The sequence below is a fragment of the Ornithodoros turicata genome, chromosome 7 (genome assembly GCF_037126465.1).
Source record: "Ornithodoros turicata isolate Travis chromosome 7, ASM3712646v1, whole genome shotgun sequence".
In the NCBI taxonomy this organism is placed as follows: domain Eukaryota; kingdom Metazoa; phylum Arthropoda; class Arachnida; order Ixodida; family Argasidae; genus Ornithodoros; species Ornithodoros turicata.
Window position 1 is genome coordinate 46,510,924 of NC_088207.1, and position 23,652 is coordinate 46,534,575.

A 23,652-nucleotide genomic window follows, 5' to 3' on the forward strand; every position below is an offset into this window, starting at 1 on the left:
GTTCTCACGGTTTTTACGTTTTTATACGGAAGCAGTGTTCACCTTCTGGCCATTACAAACATGGACAAAACAGATATATCTGAAAGGAATAAAAACAAAACAAAACAAATTCTACCATTGTGTTCCTAAGAGCACACCATATAAGTAGTATCTACATGAGCATCCGTAAGCATTCGCATTCGGAACGATTTCTTCTCCCCCAGTTGTATATCCCCTACTGTGTGCCCGTATCTGCAACGTAGCGCCTCCATCCCGCAACTGCTTTCGTAAGTGCGAATTCTTCTCCGCACACCCCTCTGAAGTCGTCCAAGGAGACATCACTTATTCCTATGCAGGACATCTCACGGCCTCCCACGATAGCATCCAGTATTCTTTCAATGTTCGACGGATCGAGATATTCCACCCACATATTTTTCCACGTTACGTAAGAGAAGAACGCATGGTGCACTTCCGCTGTCCAGTTCCTAGTACAAATCTCGTAGTAGGCCAACAAGCCAGCGTGGTCCGTGTACGGTCCAGGACCGCCGGGACCTGCGGGCTCCATCCACACGTGCTCGCTGTACCTGGAGGTACCGTAGTTGTACCTGCGTCTTAGCGTGTATGATGTGCCTCCAACGGAAAGGGCAAAGCAGAATTTGTTTATGAACGAAGTATCCGCCTGTATTTCTAACCTATGTCGCATTTGATGGACGTCATTGATAATGACCGGAAAGGCGTGCATGCTGGCAAGAGCGTCGTCTCCAGGTTGAGAAAATATGAAGAAGTTGTCGACGTATCTGGCAAGGTTGTGGAGATCGTAGAATTGTTGCCGGTTTCCGTCGTCATTTGGAATGGTGAGCCACAGTGAGTGGTTGGAGCTGATCTTATGGCGCACGGCAGCTACGAGGGACGTGAAGCGGTCCTTTAAACTTCTTTCATGTCGCTGTCTCAAGTCTAGGAGAACTCCGTCACATTTCGAGCGTGCAAACCACGAACGAACATTTCTTGCAAACTCGGCGATTCCTTCTTTCACCTTGCACATACTGTCGACGACATCAGGCGCAGTTGTATCCGGCTCTATTGCTATCAGAATGAAAATATGAGGATGCTTACGCTTCAGTTCGGTACAGTTTGCCGTTTCATTCAGCTCCACGTCGTCAACTGAAACGAGGGTGTAGTCTGACGTTACGTACGCAGAGGAACAAACGACGTGGCTGCAGTACCGAGCCGGGATGTCTTCCGGCCCAAACGTCATGGGCCACTTCCTTCTGTAGCTGGAATGATTGTAGCGGCAAACTACTCTGTACGATGGTGGAACTCGAGTAGGTAGTGCCGCTTGGTTTTGGCTCTTCACTGCATAGCCCATTGTAGAGAAAGTCTTGGACAAGAGCTCGTCTTTGGTGGTAACTCCAGTGGCTCCCGTAACACCCGCACTGGTTGTGTTTTGGTCCTCTATGATGAGTGGCGTCGATGTACGTGTTTTAGAGCTGGTTGTCGTTTTGCTATGGTTCGGTGATGCTGACCGTAGTTTCAGCTCGTTTCTTCTGACGAGGCTAGTGGCAGCCCTGGCGTTGGTCCTTAGGTAGAGTACCCCGTCGGTAGTGCCGTCAGAACTGTAAAATCAGAGTAACGTAACGTAAGAGTGAGAGTAACGTTCATTATCAGTATGTTGTTATTGACGACCACGTTTCTGCCGGGTAATTATGTAGGATTGTTCGACTGGGTTGCTGCACCTTGCATGTTCTTGCACCTCGTTGTTTACCTCGCAGCATTTCCGCCTATCGCAAAGTGTAACGAATCCACAGATTCGTCATCCTTCGGCTTATATGTTACAGTGTTCATGGACCATGAAATAGATGCACGAAGGTTCGGCGTAGATGAATGTGGTGGATTTACAAACGCCTTTGAGGGACATCACGTCTCTTGACGAAGCGCTAAACTGGTTTCTGTGACTATTCGGAGTCTCGGTCTCTGCTCATTTTGACACGGAAACCCGGTCACAACAAAAGTCATTAGGGACAACCACAGAGAAACTCAGCAAGTGCATATACGTCCTATAGCCTAAACGTCACCTTCCCGCTCAAAGTTACTTTACAAATGAACAACGTACCTGTCATCCAAATGAGACTTGTTGCCATGCGGAATTAGCGATGGTTCACTTGTGCTACTCTTTGAGTAATACGAACGGCCGCCAAAAGCCAAGAATACACACAGCATGATTATGATGAGCATGCTCATGAGTACCAGGCAGCCACAGCCTGGTGGAGTACGATTTACGTCAGAAGTATCTCGAATCAGTGTCTGCACTTCGGCAGGCATGTCGACGGTGGTCGAGTACGTTCGAGCTCCTTATCTCGAGCGCACACGGGTGATGACAACGAAGGTTTATGTCGACGTCGATGCAGCTGGATTTGAAGTTGTCATAGAACGACGCTGTATCATCGGAGCATAAAAGAAACATTGCGGAAATCGGCACGTCAGCTCGCATCGCTAATCCTATACGGAAACTTTGAAGGACAAATAAAAACGTTTTCAACCTATCCGATCCGTATTAAGATAGTTTACGAAGTCGGCCCAGAACACAAGCACAATCCCCCCAACGGCATCCCACCGTACTTCACCGTACAAGACATGCCAACCGTTCGGCAACAACGTCACCACCACTACACGCCTCCTCCCTTCCTCTCCGCGGATGCTGTTACTTCTTCTGGCGGGGCGTGACGTTTACGAAAAAAAAAAAAAAGACAAAAACAGAAACGGTCTGACTACCGGAGAGGGCGGCAAGCTGCCCAATACTTCCTCAGGCCTGCGTGGGACAGAGTTCCGAAAGGATATCTTGCACTAGGTGTAGCGTATAGTCAGCGAATCTGATGCAAACACAGTACACTGGAATAGATTACAATCCAATGAGAAAGACGTCTGAAGTTGTTAGAGTCTGTGTAAGTGTCAAACAGATAATTCACGAACACAGGACTGTGGTATACGTTACTGAACTGCAGTACAAGAGTACAGGTTGGAACAAAAGTTTACGGAACAGGCGAGCGGCGTACTTTTTCTTCGGTGCGACACCCTAGCGGTCGGCGGAAGCGGCTGAGTTCACTGCTTGTGAGGGGTGGAAGCATGCGCTGTAAGGCCGCGTACCCACATACGGAGAATCTGCGCGGAAACGCGAACGCGGCGCGGTAAACTCTTGCCGCTGTACGGGAAAAGCCACCTCCGCTTTCCGCTTTTTGGCGATCGCGCAGTGCACGATTTTTAGCGGCATCCGCACATGCTCGGCCAATCAGGAAGTTGCGTGCGTTGTTGTTTTCCTCCGGCCTCCCGCAATGAGAGCATTGACGGCGTCGTTGACTGGAAGGTATGTCACAGTGATGCTCACGTGTTTCAGCCGGCGAATTTATGACGGAAATAAAATGTCATTGCTACCTACATTATAGAGCGTTGCGTGAAAATGACTTTTTGGGTGGACACTGGAATAAAATTCGGGAGTGCAGGTAAGTAAAGTGTAAGATGTTGACTGTCATAGTGTCAGAAAGTTGAAAGCTGAACATTGTTCACAAGAAAAGAATGCACTATCGACATAGCCTGCGTTTCTTGCGTCTGCGATGTTGATTTCGCAAAAGCTCAGATGTAAGAAAGGAAACGTTCACTACAGTAAGTAGCTCGACTTCGCTGTCGTTCGCCATCTTGGCAAGCTTTCGCTGTGGAGACATACGCGTCCGCTTGCGGCAGGCGGTTGCGCACATCTCTACCGCATGTGGGTACGCGGCCTCACTTGGCGACGCCCGACGCGGCGTCGTGAGCGGGCGGCGGAAATAGACGCGCATTTCCGGAGTCTGGAGAGGAAAGACGTCGAGCTAAAAAACTGTCATGCCGGCCTTCTTTCACGACGTCGGCGAGAGCTGGCGAGAACGACAGCTGGCGACCAATTAGGTGACACAGAAAGGCCACGCCTCCTGATTTTTCGTCTGGTTTGGACGACGGAATGCCACTGTGGTGGGAACATGAAAATCGTGCGCGCTGACGGGGCGGCGGAAATGCGCCTCTACTTCCGCCGCCCGCTCACGACGCCGCGTCGGGCGTCACCAAGTGAGAACTGGCCCTTAGCGACACACAGCAGCAGTTCCGGTGTCGCTTGGGCGGGTCCGGGAAGTGGAAGTTATCGCTCTGTGTCGCTAACAGCGCACCCTTCCACCCCTCCGAAACAGTGAGCTCACCCGCTTCCGCCAGCCGCTAGGGTGTCGCACCGAAGAAAAAGTACGCCGCTCGCGTGTTCCGTCAACTTTTGCCCCAACCTGTACTAGCCGAGGAAAAAAAAAAAAAAACGTTAATAACCGAATCATGAATCAAAAACGAATACCATCCGGGAAAAGGTTCTGAAAAACCAATGCTGTTCACTTGGCGTACTAATGACATCGTTCGTTTGATAAGGGATTAGAGTGGTCAGCGTTGCAGCAACCGCGGGCACGGGTTTTTCTGCGATATGGACGTGCCACAGGAAGCAGCAGGCAAGCGCAGCGCCTTCTGGGTTGATAAGAGAGCTCGCCTTATCAGTCGATGGGCGTAGAGTCCGTTTCTATGACACTGCAAGTCGTAGTAACGCAAGCGCCCAGCAGTTGCTGCCAGTCGTTCCAGGATAAATGTTATTTAGCCCGCCTGCTGTAGAGCTCAGTTCTTTGCGAATGTGCATTCTGCGGTCGAATATTCGCAGTGTCCGAGCGGCGTGCCCGATCATCGTCCGTGGAACATTTTGTGGACTTTTGTATGTGCAGTGACTATGCCGGGGGGGGGGGGAACCGGCTTGCCGTAGTCGGCCACGCTCAGGTGGACAACGTCACGCCTATTGCAGGGCGGGAGCGTGCGTCCTGGGCCGAGTTCACAGGAAACTGTACCGACATTTGCCTTAAAGCCCCCATCTGATGAGAACCCAGAGAAAACATCAAGACGGCACAGTTGGCACCCGCATTCGAGCCCGGCTCACCTCCTATGTTCGAATCCGTGCGCCTTACTGCAACACGTACTGTAGCCAACCCGCTGGTGTCGGGGCTACAAGAACACGAGACGAAGACATTACACAGGTATGTTGTCTGTACTGGTGTACGCGCTCTTTTTGCTAGGCCGTGTGGAGGGCAGTGGGTAACGCTAAACAATCAGAACGATCTTGTTTTCGAGGGAGTCTCGAGTGGGGTAGCTAGCCATTATGCTGGTGTTTCCTTGTAATAGTCGGCTTTCTGGTGATACTGAGGCAGCTGTAATGATTTCGAGGAATGATATTTTGACCTCGAATGACATGTCCTTCCGGAGGCTAGTCTGTTTGTGCATGACTACGTTCGGTGCGAAGCGTTTTTACTGCTACTGTTACTGTAAAACATCCTACTTGACGTTGTCAGCCTTTCGCTTACAGGTCGATAGAGGTATATAGGGAGGCGTACAAGTTTCGCGATAACGTTTCCGGAAACATAACCTAAGCAGCACAATGTACTAAAAGTCGAGTGCAATAGGGGTGGACGGGTAGGTGGACGGCCTTGAACAGACTTGTTAACCTACAGAAAATTGATAAGACACATACCGACCACCCCTATTGCACTCGACTTTCAGTACATTGTGCTGCTTGGGAAGCCAATTGCCTGATTCTTTTGTACCGAGTGACATCACGTTGCTGATATCTGATTGACTGACAGCGATAGGGAACACGAAGCGCACTTACGGTTTCCGAAAACTACCCAATAAATAGGGGGAAGTACGCTTGGAAAAGCCAGCAACACTGCCGCACCTAGCGTTCAGTATGCGGACTCCCTCAGAAACGTAGAACAGAGTTTCATCGGTCATCACAACTGTACTTCTTGGAGTTTTAATAATATTCCTATATTCGACCCTATCAGATTGCCCGACGTCCCGCAAAATATGCTAGGGCAGCTGCTGGGTATCATCCAGCCACTCTGGCTGTGCGCTACAGCAAGAAACAATTTAGAAGGAATAGGAATTTAGAACAAATTAAAAGTTAACCGTGCCATGCAAAAATGCTATATACAGTCTAGGTAAGATTCCTGCATCCGAGGCGCGTCCATCGCATGCCATTGCACCACAGGAGCCGCGCTCCACAAAATACACAAAGCCACAAAATGTGAGATGCGGTTAATTTTATTTGTGTTGGTGTCTCCTATTATCTTGGTTTCTAACTTTCCAACCTGCCACTGCCTTGCTCAAGGGGTACCTTTCTCCGCATACTCCACGAAAATCGTCCAAGGAAACGTCCCATATGCTAATACAAGACGATCGGTGCTTCCATATGACCATCCACAAAATCTTTTCAATGTTTGCAACATCGAGGAAGCCTACCCACTGATTGCCCTCTGCAGTGTACGACTCGAACGTTTCGTGCACTTCAGTGGTCCAGTTGCGGCTACAGATCTCGTAGTACGCCAGCAGTCCTGGCGTCTCTGTGTAGGGTCCAGGTAGGCCCGGACCAGACACTTCGGAATTGACGCCCTGTTGTGTCGCGTTCGCTAACGTGTACGACCTGCCTCCTATGGGCAACGGGAAGCAAACCTTCTTGTAGATCGCGTTCGACATCCCAGCAGTCCCGCTGTGCCGCATTTGAAGCACGTCATTCACGAGATCTAGAGATGAAGTCCTCTCGGCATCGTAACTTTTGCTGTCGCCGATTACGAGGAATCCGTCGACTGAATCTGAAAGACGCGATAGATCGAAGTACTGTTGGCGGAGTTCGTTATCGTGAGGTATCGTGATCCAAAAAGTGTACTTCGTACTCAAGGCAAGCCGCAACGCTTCTGCAACAGAACCCGAACGGGCCTTGAAGTGGGTGGTCGATTCGTAATGACGCCAGTCCAGGACAATCCCGTCATATTCGCGACGCACAAGCCACGTCCTCACGTTATCCGCAAACGTCCTTCTGCCGTCTGTCGTGCTGCAGATGCGTCCGAGCACCTCCGAATCGTTGGACGTGCTGCCGATGTGTATGAGAACGCGCAAATGCGGATACGTGTTCTTCAACATCAGGGCGCTTAAGAAACCGTCTTCGTGCTCGTCGTGCTTTGCGTCGCGTGCCTTGATTGTGGAATCTGGTGCTATCATTGCGGATGAATACACCAGGTGGCTGCAATACGGTGCAGGGATATGAGCAGCAAGGAAGGCCATCGGCGCTTTGCGTTTGTAGCTGGTGTGGTTGAAGATGCAGACGACGTTGTACGAAGGCGTGTGCACAGAAGGGAAGGTGACCGCTTCTTCACCTGCGGTTGCTGTTGTTTCTGATTGCGTTGTATTGTACCTTGTACTCGTATTGAGATTGAAGAGTCCCTCGGCGGACGCTGTAGACGTGGATGTGGGTACGTGAGACATTTCTGGAACAGTTGAATTTGTTGGGTTGCTTGATACGTTTGTCGTAAGGTCGTATTCCGTTGTTGGAACGGCGACCGATGTGGAAGACCCCTTTCGCAGTGGGGGTATCGTTGAAGTGAAATTGTGGTCGGTTTCATGCGTGCTATTTTGAGGAGACGTTGTTGTGTGTGTCGATACAGTCGTGGCCGAGGCCGGGTTAGTGGGGGAAGCGCTGGTCGTTGTTGCTGAATTGCTCACAGTGTGTGGCAGCGTTTTAAATGAGTTATTCGTTGGCGTAAGTATTGTTGTCGCACCGGAATTCGTTGCGTTGAGCACTTCGGAGTCAGTTACATTCCAACTCGTGATGGATGTTTCATTCGAAGTTCTTGGTGCAGTCGTAGACTGTGATGAATTCCTTTCTGTGCCAAGTGCTTTGGTGGTGAGGAGTGAAGTAGTTGTCTTCGAATGGACGCGGTGGTACGGAGGAAATCGTATTGTATGATTGGCGTCCGGGCTGCGAAAAGGCAAGGAGTTTCGTAAGCTATAGGCGGTGCGCTCTTTCATAAATTTGTGTTTCCTACAGTCCATTGCGCCCCAGTCAAGCAATGTGCTGTTCCTTCCTTTATTTTGTGTGAATTAGTTTTTTCTTATTTCGTGATTACCAGTCAACCAACTTAACTATTAACCACCGATGTCGTGTACTTCCGGTATTATCACTATCCTGCTGGATTTCCCCATGTCACTGTCTTTAATAATGCTAGCACTACATGAACAAAGCATTTGCTATGGTATACACTTGCGTAATGCATCATGCGCAGTCTTGGTCTGCTAGCTAAAGAACTTGAAACCCGTTACAACGATCTACCGCGCTCGAAGAGATGAGGTGACTCCTCACACGTTCTTATGGAACTTATTCATTGACGTCGTCTTCGTAGGGGGCACTAGCTTCGAAAAGGTGGGAGCGCCGCTATGATGGTTCGGTTTTCATTCGCTGCCATATGCCACTCAGAAGACTATTAACGTGGAAAACATGGAAATTATGGGGATATGCTGCAGATAATATTCACGCAGTTCAATAACTTATAGATACCAAAAGGTTGATGAAGAAGATGAGGGTGAAGGTCTGAACTGTTATGACCTCGGGGCTCACGTCATGGCGACAGTGGCGATCCCCTGCGAGTGACGTCACGTGAATACACCCTTTTCGTGTTAGCGCCGCGAGGCAACTCAGGCTATGAGCGGCGTATAGATGGAGGGAGGAGAGCAGGAAGGAGTGGGAGACATGGGGGTTAGTATGCGTCCCATGCGTCTTTCCGGAACGCATCCGGAACGCATGCGTCCCGGAGAGGCTTCGGAAAACCCAGGGAAAACCTCAGACAGCACAGCCGGTGGTAGGATTCGAACCCATTACCCTCCAATCTTCAGCACCAATGAGCGGGACGCCTTACACCCCGCACGGCCATGCCGCTGGTCCTATATGTGCTATATGCATCGCCAGCATCTAATGCAAACAATGTCTCGTCTGCGGAAAAATTCATTCTTACTTTTTTTTTAGGGGGCGCGATCATCCATCTAACGTCTCCATCATCGTACCTTACTAAGTAGTGGCGTCTCCCCTTAGGGTCGCCGTCGCGCTCAGTTGGCGCGTTAGAAGATTCCTCTGGTGTCTCGTAGCTGGTGCGGTCACTCAACGCGAAGTAGACAGCGAGCAAAACAGCGAGAGAACCCAGAATGACGAACGCATTGATGGCCTTGTGGTGCTGACATGTTGCACGACGCCGGTTGCCCTCCTCTGCTCGGCGACTGGTTGCATTCATCGCGATGAAACTTAATAGCGCTGACACTATGGAACGCAAGGTGGAACGCCGTCGAATGTCTTTGCCGTCTTTCTCTTCCTCACGCTTACTGGGAATTGGCCAAAGGAAATTGGCCAGGGCTTGAAGTCTTCCTCTTCTTTGACTTCACAGAAGTGGCGGACACTGTAAGAAACATGTCCGTAATTTTACTGCACAAGTGACTGCTAACTCTGTTGCCAGAATATGTAACGTAACCTATAAGCTGCACAAAATCCGTTTGGAGTGCAGACTGCACAGTTCCGGACAGGGTTTTCGCCGCTTAAAATCCCTTTAATGTAAGTGCTTTTGCTTATGGGAAGTGTGAACTTATGCAGTGTGCACTCCAAACCACTTTTTTTTTTTTTCAGTAACTACTTTACGGCACAAATGCTGCCAACAGAGTTAGCAGTCACTTCTGTGTAAAATTGGTTGTTTCCTTTTTTCTTTTTCTTTTTTTTTACAGTGCATAGCCACCGCCAGTCTGATCTGTGGTGGGCTAGAAAGCTCTATGCGCTCCTTCGACTCCACAAGAGTGGAGTGCGCACAACCCATTGGCAATGGACCTTTTTGATAACGCTTCTGCGCATGCTCTGTGACCCTGACGGAGGAGAGTTCCCTACATATTCATTCAATAGATGGCGCCAATATGGCGCTGGCTGTAGAGCACTAGAAAAAGTTTTTCTGGTGCTCAAGTGCACAAGATTGACCTATACCAATTAGATGAGGCTTTTAGGTGAGAAAAACAAGTTTTTCTAGTGCTCTAGCTATATTATCTCGTGTAGGCCGTCACAGTGGAATCGTCTGTGGTGTCACCAAAGAACACTTCGCTGCAAAACGAGGCTCGTGTTCACGCTTTTTTCTAGTACATCAACTAAACGCATAACAGGGTTGAAGGTATTGATATTGGTCGTATTAACACGACCCATTGTGGAATTAGGCGAATGTATACAGATCTCTTACACCTTACACTTAGGACTTTCAAGTACGAAGGCCGTGAAGAAAAACAGACGGTGGCAAAAAGGCCTTTTGGGGAATACGGAGAATAGGAAAGGAACTGAGTTCGCGGAACGACTTTCCAACGCAACGCAACTTACTTTCAACTTTCCAACCTACTTTCGAACACAATAGGAAATGGGATACTTTCGAGAGCAGTCATTGGGCTAGCATAACAACCGGGTGACAACATTGTGGTGACTTGTCTGCCACACGCAGAGACGACCCTGGAACGATAAAGACCTTCTGTGGCTGGCGTGTGGCAGAGTCCTTTGATTTACGGCCGTTAACTAGCTACGGCCTTTTCTGACGGTCTTAAGTTGTGCCGTCGAACTAAGGTATTGCAGTACCTCGGTCTACTGACCCCGAGGTTGCGGGTTCGCACCTGACCGAGGACGTCAGCAACTTGGCGGAAGGGTACAACTTGCTTAGACACGAGCCAGGGCCCTCAGTTTGGCAAAACTAATCCACAGAACGAACTGTCTGGCGTCGCTCACATGACCGTAGCTCATGATGATCAGCCGATGATCTGCCGATGTTGCCATGCCATCGAGCAGCTACAATGCAAATTAATCTCGTATGGCAGATGGACCGATACCGATTAGGTGAGGCTTTTAATCTTATAACAAATAGTCAATTAGGGTTGTGTCCTGGAAGGTGCGAAGTTGCAGAGGTGCTGGTGGACATCGTGGCTCTCATGGACGTTCTATTTATTGTTCCAGGAGTGCTCTTGTAGTGTTCTCCGTTGGCGGTCTGGGTCGCGTTGTCGTCGATGTTCATCCGTACTTTATCTGTTCCTTTGTGGATAGCTCTGATCACGCTGTTGGAGGCATCCCCACGACCCTCGCTGAGATGCCGAGGCATTCTGGATGTCCTTGTGAACCTGAGGAGACAAATATAGGAGACAGTTGAAAGACATGACATACTTGACGTGCCTACATTGCTAACGTAAGTATTTGCGCGAAAAGTTTACCGAAATGCACCAGCAAAATTAATGTTGCTTTTGGCATGATTCGTTAGGTTACAGTGGGTATACTGTCAATTCTGAACCCGAAATTCCGAGCCGGATATTTGTACTTCGCCTTTTGAGGATTAAGAAATTTCGTATATGTGAACCAGGCATGGTCTTCTCAGCAGCGCGATCAGCAATTGACGAATAATCAACCTACCTAGGGAGCAACGTAGGAATCTGCCGTGTCGGACTATTCACCACAATGGTCGGAAATGGTTCGCCGGACGCGGCTTGCGAGTAGTAGCCAGAGCCACCGAAAGCATAATACAGGCATAGTATGAGTACAATTCCGACACACGTGCAGATAAGGCAAAAGCAGGCAGGAGGAGGCGAGCCGTCGCGTTGGCTTAAATTGCTTTCAAGCATCGCCAGCAGGAATAGAAAGCAGCGGCAACCGTAGAACAAGAATGGTAGCTGGATGGTAGTTACTTCTAGAGTATTGATGTCGACGTCGATGCAGGCGTGGACGAGCACGCGCACCTCGTGTTTCACTAAATTTTCCCAGATATCGGTGCGTATTGGTAATAGAGGAGTAAAATTTGGACCATCAAGGGCTTTGGCCAGTCATAGCCTCGTCTATACTGACAATATAGAGCCAGTCAGTACAGTCAGTATAAAGGAGGTTATGGCCCAGTGATAGCAACACTCGAAAGTTATCAATGAGGCTCGTGTACATGACGTCACGCGCAGCCTTTGAGCGCCTTGGAGTCACGTGACACGGAAAAACCATGGGGATGCGTCACAGACGTCTTACTGCTGGCCGAATAAGGGCAGCATCGTGTGTTTTTACAATTTCCTCTCGCATACCGCAACCGCAACAGCTCATGTCACGTGACCGAACGTGGCGTCATTGCCTTCGATTCCGGCCGAGGACGGTAGCAATGTCGGTGGAGACCGACCGTGCATGTGTCGGAGATTTCCGGCGCACACTTAAAGAACCTCAGGTGGTGGAAATCATCCGCAGTCCTACACTATTACGGCACGTGCAGTATGTCGCCACACTAGGCTGACACACCTCACACGTGTAAATGTACTCCAATTACGAAAGTTATCAAACATGCACAATCAAAGACTAGAAAATTCTCTGATGTGTCAACGCGTTAAAGCTAAATTTTGATATATAACCACTCAATTGCTACTCAGTGGACGTGATCTTTCAGGCGTCAAAAACCTCATGACCGGCCGGCTTTACTTGTCTATGCAGCAGAAGCGCATCAGTGCGCATTAAATATCACGAGCCAGTCCAGCCAGTGTCTTCAGCGCGTCCGTTGTTTTGTGCAACCTCCTTTCACCTCCTTAAAATTCGTTCATTGTGGCTGGCTACAGTCTCACAAAACCACAAATACACGTACAGGTTCCGTTAGTTTATTTCTTTGCTTTATCACCAAAAGAAATATTTAATTAGGACGGTCGTATGCCTTCCAACCAGCCACAGCGCGGGTAAGTACGAACCTCTGCCCACATACCCCCCTGAAATCGTCCAGGGTGACGTCCCACACGCCAACGCAAGATGCTCTGTGCTTCCAGAGCGCTACCCAAAGCACCTTCACTATATTGGCAGCGTCTAGATAGCAGATCCACTGGTCTCTTTCGGCTACGTGCGATTCAAGAGTCCCGCGTACAGTTGTGGCAAACTTCCGATCGCAGAACTCGTAATATGCCAACATTCCGGGAGATCTCGTGTACGGTCCTGGCTCCCCGTGTCCAGCTACGACAGCGTTGTCCCCACTCACAGTAGCGTGAACCAGCGTGTACGATTTGCCTCCGATGTACATACCGAAGCAGAATTTGTTGTAGAGGTTCTGCCTGTCACTTTCTGCCAAACTATGTCGCACGTTTAAAACGTCGCTCAGTAGGTCCGGGAACAATGTTTTGTTAGAAAGCTTGCCTTCCATTACTTGCGGAACCACGAAGAACTTGTCGACGAACGGGGCGAGGCTTGGGACGTTGAAGTACCTCCGACGAAGTTCGTGGTCGTCGGGGACTGCCAGCCAGATGGAATGATAAGGACCGAAGGCTTGACGCAGCACCTTCAACAGGGAATGCAGATAGGCCTTGTAGAATGTCAAGAAGTGCTGCCAGTGTATGACGACACCATCGTAGTCATACTGGGACAGCCACGTTTTCACGTTGATCGCGAAAATGGCCATAGTTTCTTGCGACTGACATATGGCACTCAGGCGCTTCGAATCGGAGAGTTGTCCTCCGATGGCTACCAGGACAGAGAGGTGTGGATAGATCCTCTTGAGATGCGCGAACTTGTTGAACCCATCTTGGACAATGTCGAAGTCTCGATCGCGGGAAATTACAGAAAAATCTTGCCCTATTCCGGCTGAGTAATAGATGATGTGACTGCAGTACGGCGCAGGGATGTGACCGACGCGAAATGCCATGGGCTTTCTTCGTCTGTAACTTGTGTGGTTGAATATGCACGCCACACTGTGCGACGTTGGACCGCTTGCTGTGGGGAACGAAAATATCTCCTCTGACGTGCTGTTCTTCCCTCGCACCGTGGTAGACCTGACGTCTGATGATGTGTACACGTATGTTTCACTTATCATTCCACTTGCGTTGGTCGTGGCGTTCTCTGGGGATTGTGACGGTCTCGTTGTAGATTCTGAGGCTGCCGTGGCCAAGTTCGCTGCATTAGGAGGTCGTAGATTCATACCGCTGAAAAACGAAACATGGGTAATTGCATTAGCTTTACGACATATGCACACGTTTACGACAATTACAGTAACGTGTGCAGAACATATGCCTAGCCATCAATTCCATGCTGCCATACATAATTGATAAGCCGTGATAAACTAGAGCTCCTACTGGACTTGCCCCGGTTTCATGAACGTTTAGGTAATTCCTCTATGTGGTTTCCCCGAGTAGCTTCGTAGTTGTTCGCGCACGTGGTACTCTCCTTAACGCTGTTATTTGGTAGAGCACTGACAGTGCTACTGAGAGCGGTGCTGAGGAAGTTCCTGAGCGTTCGTGCAAGAAAACCTTGGTGTTGGTGTGACATATAGATATAAGTATGTAATCTTACTCTAATCAGGACCATATCGACCCTGCTTGGCATTGAGTGACTTGTGAATAGATAGTGAACACAAGAATAGCGAGCGTACGTACGAAGATTTTTATCATGTACCCTGTGCCGACCTGTACGGCTGCGGCGTCTGCCACCTGAGCTCTCCAGCAGCAGACGTGGACAGATCATTTCGTGAATCTTTCTATAGCGAAGCAAAGGCAGGTTATGGCATGTACTTTGTTCTTACCTGACGTACGGTGCGCCTTCGACATTCAACTCCGTGTACGGCCGATTGACGTCGTTGTCAGACATACCGTAGTAACGACGACCGACTATAGCCAGGTACACCATCAAAAGAACGAAGATGGCGCCGATACACACGATGGCGTGGAAGACTGTTGATTTGTACCGGTCGGAGTGCGACCTGTTCTGCATGTCAGGGGGAAAGCTGCCGATTTTTGGGATTATGCCGTACATATTGGTGTGGTGACTGACGTCACCTACATTGTAATCATATATCGGGGAGATCTGTTGTGCAGGAGGCACCAAGGCGCGTCTGTCATGCATATCGAACGGTAGGCAAAGAGGGTAGCAACAACAGTACCCAGTAGTGTATCACGAGATATTTTCCTTCTTTTTCTTCTTCCACTGCCCCACGTAGGCTCTGGAATAGTGCACTTTAGTCTTCTTATTCTTCGGCAAACTCCCATAGCGCCTTGTCATTATTAGTTCAGCTCAGCATGGAGAACACACAAAATGCAGGCTAGTTAGTGAAGATCTCAAAGATATGTTGTGTCGTCCCTGTGTGTTTCCATGCCTCGTAGTTCTAGTTTCTGTCATGAGTTAAGCTGCGCTGCCGTGTATCCTAGTCGCTAGTAATACCCCTGTCACACGGGCATTTCGATCCTTCTCGAATCCGATCTGCATCGAACTTCCCGAGCACGCTCGAGTTTTGACGCTGATACACGGCCACTTTCAATGCGCATTGAATGGTTGACCTGTGCAAATGAATAAACGGAACTCATTAATTTCGCGTTTCCTATATAACAGCGATATTAGTGGTAATTTATCGTATACCGATGTAAGCATCATTTGTAGCTTCGCGCGCATGTCCGTCTTAAGTTATGACAGTTCACCGGGGTCGAGGATGCAAATGGCCGCCGTCGAGCCGTCTTGAAATTCTCAATCCTGTTATGGGAACTGTCTTGAGTCAAGCAGGATCAAAGTTCGATCCTGCTTGGAAGCGGCCGTGTAGCACCTTCCGATCTGCATTGGGTTCAAGCAGATTCGGTCGAGCAGGATCGAAAATGCCCGTGTGACAGGGGTATTACTTTTGAAATATTGGTTTAGGGGCACAAGTGTCAATTGGAAAGCTGTAGACATAGCTCGACGTTTCCAGTTGCCAAACTCACAATCAGAATCATCTGATACGGCACGAGCTCGGTCGAGCTACGAACTCATACCGACACTGGCAAAGAAAAGGTGTGCCGTGGCGTGCCACCAAGTCAGCCGAGAATCGCAGACTACCAGGCCACTGGACGTACCTCACACAAATGCTGCCGACTGTTGACACTTCCATCGAGTCAAGCTGTATCTGAAATTTCTCCTGTGGAGAACCCCGCATGCCCCCAAGTTTTTCCTTTGTGGATTTCTATTCGCCTGTGGCACCCCAGTGGAGTCCGCCTTGTCACAAAAGGGACTAGGCGTACCTAAACTGAACCTGAATTAATAGTGAGGTTTAGCGCATCGTACGCTATCGCCTTGGCGTACGTAAGGGGTAGCGTTGGTGGTTCTGTGCACGCGCAAGGCATAAACAGAGCTTCTTGCAGTGCGCAGGACCACCATGCTATCCCTTACGTACACAAGGGCGATGGCGTACGATACTCTCACTCGTGAGTTTTAGTATATCGTACGCTATCGCCTTGCGTTGGTGGTTAATAAAACTCACAGCTAATAACAGGCGCCATATCGGACTCGGCATGTGTTATCAGATGATCTTGATTGTTAGCTTCGCGGCCTGAAATGCCGATCTATGGTTGCAGAGAGGAGTCGTTGGTCTTGGGAAAACACCAGATCATCATTCAGTTGGGTCCATGCACATATAGCGCTCAGTCATTGTTTTAGCTTCGTGCACGTTAGCTAGGACAAACTGTCAAAACTGGTAGGCTAACTCCGCCTTATACCCCGCAACCAAAGCCCACCTAAATAACGCAAACTGGCAGTCTTGTTGCGCAACGGCGATATGACGGTGATCTCGTTGGGAAGATCAGGGTGTACACCAATTTATTAATTACTCATTTTTCGAAAAGACCCGCATTAGAACGGCCGTACGCTTTCCAGCCAGCCACAGCACGTGTGAGCACGAACCTTTCTCCGCAGACTCCTCTGAAGTCGTCCAAGGACACGTCCCAGACACCAACACAAGACGCCCTGTGCTTCCAGAGAGCCATCTTCAGCACCTTGACGATGTTAGGGACATCTAGGTATCCCACCCACTGACGTCCTTCAGACATATACGATTCAAAGGCGCCGTGCGTCCTCACGCTCCAGTTTGCGTTGCAGAACTCGTAGTAGGCCAGCAACCCAGGATAGTCTGTGTACGGCCCACGTATCCCGTAGTCGGACACGACCGCATTCGAACCGTCCGCCAGTTCCTGGACGAGCGTGTACGATCGGCCTCCAATGTGCATTGCAAAACAGAATTTGTTGTATAGTTTTCCACCGTCGCCCGTCACCAAATGGTGTCGTACGTCCAAGACGTCATTCAGCAAATCTGGGACCAGCGGTGTATTCGTAAGCTTACTCTGGGTAACCTCTGGAATCACGAAGAATTTGTCGACGTATTGAGAGACACGCGCGACGTTGAAATATCTCTTGCGCAGTTCATGGTCGTTAGGGACTGCCAACCAGATGGAATACGACGGGCCGAACGCTTGCCGAAGCACTTCTAGTAGGGAGCGCATGTGTGACCTGAAGGACTTCGTGTACGTCCTCCAGTCTAACAGTATCCCGTCATACTCGTACCGGGACAGCCAAGTCTGCACATTTACAGCAAAAGCAGCCATGGCTTCCTGCGTGTGGCATATGTCACTCAGGAGCTTCGAGTCCGAGGGAAGACCTCCTATGGCAATTAGGACTGATAGGTGGGGATAGATACGTTTTAGATGTGCGAATTTGTTGAAACCATCTCGCACAACATCGAAGTCTTTGTCTCTCGGTTGCAAGGAAAAATCCGACGCTATACCTATAGAGTAGTAGACGACGTGACTGCAGTAGGGGCCTGGAATGTGACCAACGCGAAATGACATGGGCTCTTTCCGTCTGTAGCTGGTGTGGTTGAAGACGCACGCCACCCGATACAACGTTGTGGGAACAGGCGTAGGAAATGAAAATAATTCTTCGTATGTTACTTTAGGGCCCAGTACTTCAGGTGTTTGGCTGGACCCATTGCTGATGTTCAACGATGTCTCGTTCGGTGAACTCCGGTGTATGGATGCCGTTGCCGTAAGGGGTTCCATGACTGGGTTTGCCTGGCGAATGTCCATTTTTCTAGCGGAGGGAAGGAACAGAAACATTAGTAGGCTTGAAAGTGCGTAACGCAAAGTTTGGGTTGGAAGGCTCAATTATGCTGAAAAAAGCTTATTTTTAAATAGCGCCGCGAAGCAACTGTGGCTATGTGTGGCTATCAGCGGCGTACAGATGGAGAGAAGGCAGCAGGAAGGAGTGGGGGACAGAGGGGGTTAGCAATGGGAACTGTGCCGACATTCGTCCGGAAAGTCTACCGGAAAACCCAGGGAAAACCTCAGACAGCAGAGCCGGTGCAGAGCTTCGAACCCGCGACATGTCCCAGTCCCGGCGTCGAAAGGGATCATCCTAACCACTTGCCGCTTGATCACTTTATAGGGTTGGATGTGTCGGCACGGCACCATACTTTTCACTGCGTTGAGGCAGTCAGTTATTATAATAAAGTGCACAGACACATTTACCTTATATATGGCTCCCTTCCAGTGTGTCTGTTCTCTGGGTACGGTCGATGCATTTCGCTCTCAGAGGTATTACGTCCGGACAGTCCCATATACGCTGCCAGGAACACTCCGACGACACCTATGGCGGCAAGCGCGTGGAAGGCCGTCGGTTTGAACCGAAGGGGACGTGGCCTCTCTGGTGCATTAATGGGGAGGCTTCCAAGCAGTTCCGGAATTGGTCGGCTGTAGTAATTTCGACCGTCATCATAGGGGTAGCCACCGATATGCATGCCATAAGAGTTGCGTGGAGGAGAGCTGTGCAGACGTGGTTGAGGCATGTCCGTTCTCTGGGCGATCGACTCGGCAGTGGTATGGGGAACTGACCTGCAAGTAGGCCACTTGATGGTGTACCCTGAATGGGCGCGCGGCGTTCTGCTGCTTCTTCCTCTAAGTCACGATGGCTTCCCTCCGGTTCGCAACCTCTTCCCCTTTTAGGTAGGTAGGTAGGTATTATCTGAAGCAAAAAGGAAAAAAAACAGTCTTGGAGCAGGGTGGCTGCCACTACAGGCGCCTGCAATGCAGCTCCATGTCATTTGGTTTGGATTCTGTCTCAGAGACGCGACGAAGGCGTTAAAAGCGGCAGTGTATGCCGCTATCATTTAGGAAGGCGCAGAGTGCCTTCAGAGCTTTAACTTCGTGGTCCTGTGTAGGCCATCTCCCCATCACTTTACAAAAAGAGACAGGCCTTTTGGTCGAGGGATTGCTTCAGTCTTGCTTTTGCTGGCTTGTAGTCTGGACATTGCATTACAACTTGCCCCTTTTAGGTTCGGAAGATTTCGTCACTTGCATAACGATATGTGAATGTTCACATCAATGTAGGTTTCAGGGTTTCAGAAGCCTAGGGTGACGTTTGGGGCAGTATGTGCCACCTGCTTTTGTCCTGTTGGAAGGATCAAGATATATACGTATGTCGGATGTCTGTCGTGAGCAACCAAACTCGTACAGTGTTGGACAAAAGTTTACGGAAAACGCTCTGGCGCATTCCTTCCTACACGCTAGGAGCGAATGGTGCCGTACGGACTTGCAAACACGTGACTAGGTTACCTAGACACATGTCCCGAGACAGGTACGGTCCCATTCGCTGCCAGCATGTCACTCTGAGGAAGGAATGCGCTGGAGTGTGTTCGATAAACTTTTGTCCAGCACTCTACAAGTCGATTAGCGAACTGTTCCTAGAGCGCAGGGCCTCAGAAATTCGCGAAGCTTTCAAGAGGTTCATATGTACCAGACATGTTTTACGTTCTGTTATATTTTTTCGGCATGATTGCTTTTGAAATGTTTCCTTCTGGTACGTTTGCCCTTCGTCGTGTCTTTTACAATTTCTAATGATGTAAGATGTTGTAATGCTGTAATGTTACTCACCACAGGCAGCTTGACATCGCCTCTTTGTTTGACGATGTAAGGATACACAAGTGCACCGTTCCTTTGTTAGGAACAGTATAGGCTCGTATCCCATTGGCTTCCTTAGTCTCCCGTGGCATTCTACACATGAGAGTGGAACAGCTTGTCTGTAGCCTCGTCTCATATCCCATTATACTAAAGCAGAACGCAAGACGATAAAAAACAGGAGGGCAAGAGACTGAATGCTACCCTAACATCCAACTTAGTCACCCGTTCTGCCTGATGCTCTGAGCTTGCATGCGAGCAACCCAAGACTCTACCCCTAAGGGCGACCCGTTCATATCCAGTAGGTAATCTTTATTTTATATCGGCATGTGCTATGCCTATCGTCGACCCAGCTACAGTCTTTGTAAGCTTAAACTTTTCGCCGCACACGCCTGCGAAGTCGTCCAAAGACACGTCACTTATTCCAATACAAGACATCACCCTGTCCCCTAGGATCACTTCGAGAGTCCTCTCAATGTTAGAAGGACTAAGGTACTCAATCCACTGATCGTCTTCTGCTACGTAGGAGAAAAACGCGTGGCGAACGTCCTGCGTCCAGTTTTTGCTGCAGATTTCGTAGTAAGCCAGCAAACCAGCACGGTCAGTATAGTAACCAGGACTACCAGTCCCAAAGGGCACCGTTGGACCTTTGCCGTCATACTTATCAGTGAGCGTGTATGACCTGCCTCCAATATGCAAAGCAAAGCAGAACTGCGCCATAATCGATTCTTCCTTCTGTAAACTACGTTGCAGTCGGCTAACGGCACTGATTACGTCTGGAAATGAATGAATACTTCTTGGGCCACCCTCTTTCATGTCTGGAAGAACGAAGAACATGTCGACGTAACGAGCAAGGTTGTGGAAATCGAATTGGCGTTCGATCTTATCGTCGTCCGCCGAGAGGGCGAGCCACAATGAAACATTACGCCGTATTTTGTGCCGTATGGCTGCCATTAACGAAGTCATGCAGTCCTTGATGCTGCCTTCGGAGTTGTACCGAAAGTCCAGCAAAATTCCGTCGTATGACCGCTGCCGTAACCATTTGTCAAGCGTCGCCGCAAAACTGAAGATATGTCCTCTTGTTGTGCACATTCGATTAATGACATCTGCTCTGGAGTGACGCGCTCCTATTGCTGTGAGAATGGACGTGTGAGGATGTCTCATTTTCATTGCAGTTTCGTTCAGACTTTTGTTGCCAATCGAGGAGAGTGACAGATCCGCTTCAATCTGCACTGAAGAGTAAACAACGTGACTACAATATCGCAATGGTACGTCTTCAGCACGAAAAGCCATGGGTTTTTTGCGCTTATAGCTGGTATGATTGAATTGGCAAACGACACTGTATTGTGGAGGGTCTCGAGAGCCGCCATGGGCTGATCTCCTCAGTCCATAAATTTCTGTTGAGGGTACATGTGCTCTTGAAATTCTCGAAGAGGTAACGGTGCTCGCTGAGGACATTCCTACGATCCGTGCCCTTGTTACGGTGCTGACAATTCGAGTGGGTCTCGGCCGGGCGGTACTTTGATTCGTCTTGCGTACGTTGTCTGTCCAGGCTGCGCCCGCTAGCATCCGAGGAGTTGTGGTCACGCTGTTAGGTAGTCCCAAGTAATTCTCGCTGAGACGGCGTCCCCTTCGTGTTAGTTGCATCCGTCTGAAAGAAGAATACAGGAAATCAGTGCAGTGTTAGCGAATGATTGCTAGTCTGTCAAGTCCCACTGAATGAAATCAGTAAACAACAACAGCAAACTCCCACGTTGCTGTCGCGATGCCTCCTGACGTGCGTGGCTGCTGAGTTCATCATGCAGCGAAGCAGCGGCCGGCGGTCCTGATGTCCCGAGGCCCACATGTCACTGTCGCCTCTGTAGCCATGTCGATGATCGTACTCGCGTCCGTTCCGCTACCAACTCGAGGATAAAACTCTGTCACGTGACCAACTCCTACTCCAGAGTAGGCTGCGTTCCAAAATTAATCCGGGTAGACTCGAGAGTTAAGGGTATTGGCTCTTTGCGTTCCAGAGACAACACGATTACGTCACTACCCGCGTTCCTAACACGGGTTGCCTACCCGAAGGTAGCGACTCCGGATCGACTCGCGCTACTCCCGACCTGAGCCCCAAAGTAATCGACTACGTTGCGCCTACGAGTACGTTCCCCTTTTGCCGGCACAGACAAGGAATTCGGTATCATAAATTGCTTATTCAGCGACCCTTTCTGAGACAACATCTCACGTGTGACGTAAATTTTCAAATCGTTACAGTCAGCTACTTCTATGTCAGTGTAGCCGCTGTTGGTAAGTAACCGATTTAGCCTTACCTCCTGGGAAAAAAAGTGGTGGTCCGAAAGTGCCTGGTGTCGAGGATAATTGGTGACGGGTCAGCTGAAACGATCTTGGTGTAGTACGATGGACCACCGAAGGCGAAATATAGACAGATTACGATTGTGAACACGACACCCATGCAGAGGAAATACGCGTATCCAGGTGGAGAAGAAACACGGCGTTGGTTGCTCAAGTCATCGGTAATCATTCTCTTTGTGGAGCGTGCACCGGTGTCGTTGCTGGTTGTGGTGGTGTTAGGATGTTCAGAGGAGCTACGGCGGGAGGAACTGGAGGAGTCCGGCGCACTGGTAGCCATGAACACTGATGGAGTTCGATGAGTACGCATTTTCGTCTTCGTCCTCGTAACTGAACGTCAATGTCGAGACATCGCGTGACATTTTGAGACCAGTGTTACTCGTCTTTGTCTATTTCACTTTTTTTTTTTATCATAACGATATCCTCCGACACTCTTTGATTTCTCGTCTGTCACGGCTGGGCCATGCACAGAAGGTTGATATTCCCTTTTGCCTACTAATATATACTTTCAGTCATTTCTGCCCAAAACTTCTTTCGAGTGGAACCACCTTCCCGGCTCTGTTTAATCCATTACTGACCCTTCGTTATTTAAGAATGCTCTTTGTGATTATCTGAACGCCACATAGTAATTGTTTCTGTCTAATTGTTCATTGTTTGTTTTGTATCTTCTGTATCCATCCACTTATATTTGAACTTACTGTTACGCCCCTCCCATCTCTAATGCTAATAAGCCCTGAGGGTATCATAAATAAATAAAATAAATTAATAATTGATCAGCATTATAAAAAAGTAATAACCGTACCTAGAGTTATTTCCAAATTCACCAAGTGTACTTTGTACAGCCAAACCTCAGAAGACCCACATTGGAGCAACACTAGGGTTCCTCAATACTACCATAGAGGGAGCTAGTGTTCAGGTACCCTAGCGTGCACTCTCTTCCTTTACTACTGTTAACCTGCATAACCACTGAGTAGGTCCGTCCGTGGCTTTACAGCGCCACGTGACATTGCGGACACTACGTCATCGCCAGTGTGTGTTTGCGGCATGGACGAAAAAGAGTTTCGCAAACAATTTATTGCCTTGTTACAACTGGTTCTAACATTGGGCCTATAAAGCTAGTGCGTTTAAACGCATTTAGTACTATGCTTATAGGGGCAGTGAATTTTCGTTAGACTATATATCTCATGCTTGTGTCAGGTACGATTACTTGGCGGACATACCTGATACAGATTAGCGACTGTTAACAACTGCCAGTTCCGGACTGCGTAATAAAAATGACACTCACTGTCAGAAACTCAGAAGACCGACGAATGATCTCGAGAAACTGTGGCACTGCTTCCTCCGCCACACATACCTGCCTATCACTATTCGGTTCGTTCGACTGGATGTCTTGTATGTCGTCTCCGCAGTTAACATCTCAAGACAGGCTCCTTGGAGGACATCAAAGTATAATTTGTCATTTGTTAAGTACTGCCTGAAGTATTCACTGACTCACCTGTCTCCGTGGGAAGCTTTCCGCAGCTCAGCTAAGATTACAGTTGTAACTTTCAAAAACAGGCGATTACGTACTCTCTATTTCTTTATTGCGTATTTTCTAGCTACTTATTTTCTGTTTCAATCAATCAATATAAAAAAAAGGAAGGAAGAAGTGCTCGTTAGCTTTCAAAGCAATTATAACCATCATTGTTTTTCTCCCTCCCTCTTTTTTCCCTT

The 23,652-nt window shown here is 49.1% G+C and overlaps 3 protein-coding genes across 3 annotated transcripts; all 3 read right to left on the minus strand.

Annotated features, from left to right (window-relative positions):
- Nucleotides 1-6: 6 nt before the first annotated feature.
- On the minus strand, nucleotides 7-22,281 carry LOC135400616 (uncharacterized). The gene is made up of 6 exons (XM_064632447.1): nucleotides 21,900-22,281; nucleotides 19,906-21,238; nucleotides 14,424-14,773; nucleotides 12,566-13,827; nucleotides 2,090-2,327; nucleotides 7-1,592 (listed from the first exon to the last, which is right to left on the minus strand). The coding sequence occupies exons 1-6, from the start codon at nucleotides 22,247-22,249 to the stop codon at nucleotides 215-217; spliced, it is 4,911 nt and encodes a 1,636-aa protein (XP_064488517.1). The 5' UTR covers nucleotides 22,250-22,281; the 3' UTR covers nucleotides 7-214.
- LOC135401304 (chitinase-3-like protein 1) lies at nucleotides 6,101-9,276 on the minus strand. The gene is made up of 2 exons (XM_064633622.1): nucleotides 8,911-9,276; nucleotides 6,101-7,831 (listed from the first exon to the last, which is right to left on the minus strand). Exons 1-2 carry the CDS (start codon nucleotides 9,132-9,134, stop codon nucleotides 6,121-6,123), a joined length of 1,935 nt encoding a protein of 644 aa, XP_064489692.1. The 5' UTR covers nucleotides 9,135-9,276; the 3' UTR covers nucleotides 6,101-6,120.
- LOC135401305 (endochitinase-like) lies at nucleotides 16,443-18,591 on the minus strand. The gene is made up of 2 exons (XM_064633623.1): nucleotides 18,163-18,591; nucleotides 16,443-17,725 (listed from the first exon to the last, which is right to left on the minus strand). The coding sequence occupies exons 1-2, from the start codon at nucleotides 18,477-18,479 to the stop codon at nucleotides 16,471-16,473; spliced, it is 1,572 nt and encodes a 523-aa protein (XP_064489693.1). The 5' UTR covers nucleotides 18,480-18,591; the 3' UTR covers nucleotides 16,443-16,470.
- Nucleotides 22,282-23,652: the final 1,371 nt, after the last annotated feature.